The sequence below is a fragment of the Colobus angolensis genome, unplaced genomic scaffold (assembly GCF_000951035.1).
Source record: "Colobus angolensis palliatus isolate OR3802 unplaced genomic scaffold, Cang.pa_1.0 Scaffold79, whole genome shotgun sequence".
Classification (NCBI taxonomy): Eukaryota; Metazoa; Chordata; class Mammalia; order Primates; family Cercopithecidae; genus Colobus; species Colobus angolensis.
The window spans coordinates 5442182-5449102 of NW_012121709.1; the positions used below are offsets into that span (position 1 = coordinate 5442182).

General features: G+C 46.2%; 1 protein-coding gene and 1 long non-coding RNA gene across 3 annotated transcripts in view; one reads left to right on the plus strand and one right to left on the minus strand.

Annotated features, from left to right (window-relative positions):
* Positions 1-1355, plus strand: part of LOC105502295 — a 48812-nt gene extending 47457 nt beyond the window's left edge. Inside the window, exon 3 of the long non-coding RNA XR_001000317.1 lies at positions 1278-1355. This is a non-coding gene — a long non-coding RNA (uncharacterized LOC105502295). The remainder of the gene's footprint in view (positions 1-1277) is intronic.
* Positions 1356-3333: 1978 nt separating this feature from the next.
* FBXO21 (F-box protein 21) overlaps positions 3334-6921 on the minus strand; it is a 49197-nt gene continuing 45609 nt past the window's right edge. For both annotated transcript variants that reach the window (XM_011928708.1, XM_011928707.1), the window contains exon 12: positions 3334-6159. In XM_011928708.1, coding sequence (XP_011784098.1) covers positions 5969-6159 — 191 coding nt within the window. In that variant the 3' untranslated portion in view covers positions 3334-5968. The remainder of the gene's footprint in view (positions 6160-6921) is intronic.

Here is a 6921-nt window from a genome sequence, read left to right on the forward strand (position 1 = left end):
AGCACTTTGGGAGGCTCTGGTGGGTGGATCACAAGGTCATGAGATCGAGACCATCCTGGCCAATATGGTGAAACCCCGTCTCTACTAAAAATACAAAAATTAGCTGGGTGTGGTGGCACACGCCTGTAATCCCAGCTACTCGGGAGGCTGAGGCAGGAGAATCACTGGAACCCGGGAGTCCGAGGTTGCAGTGAGCCAAGGTCATGCCGCTACAGAGCCAGACTCCATCTCCAAGGAAATCACCGAACAACAAAAGCCCGTTAAATGCTTGTAATCAGCACTTTGGGAAGGCGAGGCAGGTGGATCACCTGAGGTCAGGCAATTGAGGCCAGCCTGATGACTGACATGGTGAAACCCCATCTCCACTGAAAATACAAAATTAGCCGAGGGTGGTGGCATATGTCTGTAATCCCAGCTCCTTGGGTGGCTGAGGCAGGAGAATCGCTTGAACCCGGGAGACAGACATTGCAGTGAGCTGAGATGCGCCACTACACTCCAGCCTGGGCAATAAGAGCAAAACTCTGTCTCAAAAAGCAACAACAAAAAAACATTTTTCACTTAAGCAGCGAGCCTCACCTTTGGTTAATATCAGATGAAGGCAGCCACATTAAGTCAGGGGGAGAGCCAAGAGGCAATAAAGCAGGCTGGAAAGTTCTGAAAAAGAACACAGGCTACAATTACTGGCACCAATAGGTTAATAGCCTGCTAAGCTTTACAGGGAATCATTGCCAGAGGAATCACAAGCTTGTTGTACAAATAAGTAAATAAAAATCTTGGACAGGCCCCTAAAGCTGCACCCAACAGGAAGTGGAGTGTGAAAGTCAGCCAGCACCCAGGCAGGATGCACCTGACACCCACTTCTGAGGAGACCAGAGAGGATGAGATTTGAGGAAGAACTTCTGAGAGGGCAGGGAGTTCCTCCCAGAGAGCAGTCAGGGCTTATGCAAGAAATGTCATCCCCGGCCATGACAAGGGCAGGGGTCTTAACAAGAACCCCCGCCAGTGGGATTTCATCCCTGCTAGAGACCAGCAACTTCTGTTTCATTCTTTCTTTTCCCCAAATGGGAGTTCTTACTGCAGCTACTGTCCCTGCTTCACCTCTGAACAGGCATTGGGGGTGGGGGATCCTGGAGGCGCCACGCTGGGCCGATGGAGGGAACTTGCACGGCCCAGAAAAACTGGGCTGAGGAGGATGCAGGGACCGCGGAGGGTTCTGGGGGCGAGGCACACACAAGTTGGTGCCCACCAAACCTTTTCTCTTCCTTTCGGGCCCACAGGAAACCATTTGGCACCTCCTCTGGAAAGAGGGCATGGCCGGGCCCTTGAGATCTGGCTGTTGAGGCAGAGCTAGCGCACGCGGTCAGGTCTGCTCCCTGCTTCTGCAGCCATCTCCGGTGGAGACTGAGTGTACACAGGCAGTGCCACCTGAAGGGAACTCCGCTGCCTCTATGTGCTACTGAGGCAGGGGTGACTGAGCCAGAGACTGGAGAAATGTGTCCGTCCCCACAGACAGCCTGGCTTAACTGTCCATGGCTGTCTCCTGCCATGGAGGAGCACACTCAGTGGCCTGTGTGGTGGACCAGAGCTTCTACCCACACTATGTTCTGTCTCCTTTCCTAGAACACAACTGGATGACGTTTCCCGCCTCCGTGCAAAATGAAAGTGGACATAAGGGGTGCCACTTCCACACCCGGCTCATGGAAGCTCCCAGATGGTCACGGCCCTCCATGCTGCCCCCGATTTCAGGCTGGATGGAGACAGACGGCTCAGGGTGCTCTGTCTTGATGCCTGCACTGGGGCTGCCCTGCCAGCCCATTCCCCTGCCCAGTATTATGGAAGCAAAAAAGTTCTATGGTGTTTGAGCCATTGTCGCTTTTTGGGTCTATTTATTACAGAACTAGCATAGCCCTAATACAGTCATTGCTACATGACCATAACACATGTATTCTATAATTGCACATAATTTTATTCACCGAAGGGATGTCCTTTACCTTCAAGATTCTAAATTTTCAGAAATGCAACATTCAAGGTTAAAGTTGCAGCTAGACCAAGGCTAAACCATGGCGAGGTAGTTGCTTGCGCCAGAGAGTGTGGGTGTGAACAGCTGGAGCTCAGTGGTTCCTGGCGACTCAGGGACCACCTGTATTCCACATCCGGCTTCCCAGCCACGCACACGCAGTATGACCTGGGTTTCCCCTTTATACAGTGGAATGCTAAGTGCCTACACCCTAGCCCAGGTCAGCCAACTATGGCCTGTGGGCACCATCCCGTCTGCAGCCTGTTTTTGTACAGCCCTTGAGCTAAGAATGTTGTTGACACTTTTAAAAACAGAGAACATGCGACAGTCTGTACGCGGCCTGCAAAGCCTAAAACTTTACTATCTGCGTCTGCCTCATCGGATTGCTGGGAGGATTACAAAGACTTTATTAGGCCAGTGCCCGGCTCGAAGTTAGCATGCCACACAAAATAATCACGTCTCCAAAAAGCAATTGTCCCACATCCAAATTCTGCATTTTGTCCAGCTGATGTCTCTCCTTCCCTCCAAAAAATAATAATAAAAAAAAGACAAAATAAAAACCGAAGAGCTGCATCTTGATCATCATGGTCACAGACACTCTTCAGTTAAAAAGTTGCTGGTAGTCTGAGTTCACTTACTTGGGAGTATGGACTAAGCAAAGATACCCGACAGCAGCAGCAGAAAGCCTGCAACACGGCAGCTCTGCTCAGTGTTCTCCGCGGAGAAAGACTGAAACATTGAAAAATGAGAACGAGACTTTAAGTAGATGGTATGCAATGGAAAACTGAGCCGGCAACAGTACTCAATGCTGGTTTTCTCAATAAAATCATTCTGCTGTGTAAATGCGCTTCTAATGGGGATCTGTTATAGGTCTCAGGCAGGCAACATGAAAGCTGGCCTTTCAAAATCTGATTAGGTGGATAATGTTTGCAAACATGACGCCTGGCAAAACCAGTCTGATTCTAAGGTAAACTCATTTTGGACATAACTGATGCCTCGCTGAGACAGCTTTTCAAAGCATGTCTGCAAACACCGGACCCCCGGGGATGGTGCGTGCGTGTAGGGGAGGGAAATTCCAGGGTTTAATATATCAAGATGACATACACGCTGCACACTTCTCTTAGAAAGTCACGACGCACAGTACTGTGCGTTACAGGTATGCAGAAACACCACCATGGAGTCGACTGACTTTGTTTAACCTATAACCGTTTTTCCTCCCACATAATAGGTAGTAACATTACACAGAATCAGTGCTCTGGAGACATTTTTGACACATTGTATACAGCGCAGCCATTCAAATCAACGGCAACAGAACGCAGGAAGAACCTGGTTTTCTTTCAAAGCATGAGCAGTTCTCATTTTACAACATGTGTAACTTAACATAATTCAAAAAGTGCAATCTTTGCATGACAACCAGATAATTCTCAAAGGTTACTAGTGAGCTGATAAAATTAACGTTTGGCAAGGAGGTCATGGTTTACAGGCAGGCTGTCCGCTCACCAATGCTCAGAAAAATTCAGCAGAACATACTTTTCATATTTAGATCCGAAGAGAGGTGAGAGACATTCTACTCAAGTCATGGCTGGGCTTTCTCTCCTGAAACGAAATTGGGCAGGCCATTTGCGTGGTTTCTCTGGATAAGTTCCATTTATTAATCATTGTACAAAAAAATCTTGGCATTCATTTGAAGAGAAAAGAAGTTGCGATATCCAAATATTTAACATTTTAACATAGTGAAAGTTCGACTTTTATAACAGGGCTTTTTAAAATGGAGAAAAGTTTTGGAAAATTTTTAAAAAGAAACTTATGATTTATTAGAGTACAGGATCCAAAACACGTTTTTTAGAAAAATATAAAGTGCCCAAATACCAACTTACACAGGTGATACAGGCTTCCTGGAGCCCCGTGAAGCATTCATGAAGAAAGACATTTAAAAACAGTCTAGGTACATATTTACAGCTGGGTCAGTAAAGGTAAAACCATCTTTCTTGGCTTTGATGTTTCTAAGAAAAAAGGAAATCAATCAAACCAGAAAACCAACCATTGCAACTCTCAGCATGCTCAGTTTCTTATTAATGCATCTCATTCATATTAATTCCATATTACTGAACTTTCCCCTTTAAATCAGAGTAGTGTACAATCCTCCCAACCTCGGTGGGTCAGGTGCTGTGAGTGCTCACATTTTCAGATGCAGGTTCAAATCCTTCGACTTTGGATTTGACTGATGAGGAACGTGGACAGTGGATAATAGCTAATTCAGGCTGGAGGAGCCAGGGGCCAAATCCTCATCTCTTTCTAGTAACTGCTTAAAGCCTTCCCTTGCTATGAAGTGGTCTCAGGTGGCTTTCCAAACCTCAGTCACCCCAGGGTTTCCAAAGGGTAAACAAGCAGCAGGCATTCAATGTGGGTGAGAATACTGCATGCAGAGGGAAAGACAGGTGCACAGACAGGCGCACAGACAGGCCCCTAATGCCCCATACATTAGAGCAACTGCATCATTTTAAATGCTGAGAGCAAAGTAACTAGGTCCTAACTTCAGAAGTTAGCTTCTACTGATTAATGACGAGATTAGCGCACTCGAGAACCGGCAGGCCGAGAGTTGGGGGAGCTTTGGAGCTGCACGAAGGCGTGCAGTTACTCTGGGCTCAGTTACTAAGAACTTCGGAAAGGAGCCAGTGCCATCTGAACACACAGTCAGGCTTTCCCAAAAGAAGCCATAACAGGTTTCATCCTGCTGCTTTCAGGACCCTGGCGGCTTGGAAAAGCAGATTCCAACACGCACCTCTCCTTTCACGCAAGTCCAACACTCTTCAAATCAAAGACATTCTCTCTCTTTCTAACCTGCCACATTCAAACAGGCCTTGAAGTGACTCTAAGGAATAGCAAGAGGTGTGAAACCACTTTTTTTCCCTTCTAAACCTTTTTTTTTTTTTTTTTAAGGTTCATGATTTTTTTTTTTTTTTTCCCTGATTACAAAAGCAAAACTTCATTTTTTGGTCTTTGGAGACCATGGAGTATGACTTCTAAGAGCAAACATTTAACATCAGATTTGTATGTCTCACTACAAAAAGAACCCATCACTGATGTAAGACCTACTCATGATATTGAAGTAGATTTTTAAAATTAAAAAATAAAAGTAGTCATTTAAAAGGAAGGAATTGTAGATGAGTATGGAAAAATCCATTCACAAAGTTCACTATTTGCATTTTCTCAAAGAATTTTATGTAATAAAATAGAAAACTAATGATTTATAGAGATGTGCATAAACTCAAGAGAGGAATATGGAAGGGAAAACTGTGTTATATTCCCATTTAAATTTAAAAAAACAAAGATAAAACACTGGAAATCTGTGTTTCACATATTAGAAAAAAATAAATTCAAATGATTCTAATTACCATTAGCTTGTTAATGTCTCCATCTCTAAGATGCTGCCAAGATAGCACACAACTTTACCTCTGAATATGCAACTAAATTCAGGGTAAAAAGACACACAGTCCTCACTCGGGACCGAACATGTTCCCCAGAGAAATCAGAAGGAAATTATTGCAAATGCATAACCCCATCTGTCCAGCCAAGGAAATGTTCTGAGACAAATGCAGACAGGCGGGGGAATGGAGTGAATACAAAGAATGATTACAGGAGCGTCGACTGTGAGACCTCATGAAGACAGAATGTCACAAACTGTCACCACAGGACAAGCATACAAGCCATGCCACTGACACAGTGCCTTTCAGATTAATTCACTAGTGTAGGCGGAGAGCAACATTGTCTTTGCAGCTGGGGAAGAGCACACGGTATTTAAACTTAGTAGGAGGCAACCAGCACTACTGGTGGAGTGGCTTTCCTGGTGCAGCAGGTCCCGAGGGCTCCGTGGAGACGTCTTCTTCCGGAGTCCCGTTCTCTTGGAAGATAGCAGCAGCAGCAGCAAAGGTGCAATGTCCTCTCTAGACTTTACTCATCTATGTTCTCTTTCTTTGCACTGTAAATATTTTGCACCGTTTCATAGACGAACTCCAGATCTTCTGGATACCGGATCTCCAGCTCTGCGTTCGGGATGTAGTGAGTGCCAGTAAACTCTGAGAAATAGCGTCCCACATCAGGGTGTGAGATTTCTTGAGGCTCCACGTTATATTCCAAGTTTTCTGTTGGTAAAGAGGCACACGGGTATTCTCATTACAATGTCCACTGCTGCCACGCCTTTCCTCCAGAGAACCTCCCATCACCCCTTCCACGTGGCATTTTTGAGGTGGAGAAGGGAAGACTGAAGACGTTTATGGAGTCAAGAGAGGGTAATGGGACAAGGGCAGCGAGTGGCAATCAGGAGAAGGTGGGTGGTGGCACAGCTACCCCAAGAGCTCCCCCACGGAACAGCAGGATTTTCCTAATCTCTGAGCAGGATGTCTGGCTCCAGCAAAACTCCAAAGGTCTCTTGGGCAGTGGCAAACTGGAGACTCAACAGGTCTCTCTGACTGGACAATGGGACAAGATTATCCCTGCCTGCTCTTTTTTTGGCAGTGGCTAAGTTTCTGAAGCTGTGATATCACATTGTGACAAGCCTCGTACCTGCCACCCCTCTCCTGGATTCACAGGAGCCCCTCACGCAGACCACACTTTCCACCCGAGCTCTTTCCAACACTGGCTTTCAACAGCGAGCAGCCTCTTTCCAGGGCTGCTGTGAGACTGCGGGATGAATGGAAGATGGTTTGCGCCTCCAGACCCCATGTGGATATCAGACATTATCATCTGTACCATCTCTTGGGAAAACCATGCTACCTCTTCTCCCTGTTCTCTATTTCGCCCCACTAGAGAAATACAAAATAAAGCTGGGGCAGTGGCTTACACCTGTAATCCCAGCACTTTGGGAGACCAAGGCGGGAGGATCACCTGAGGTCAGGAGTTCGAGA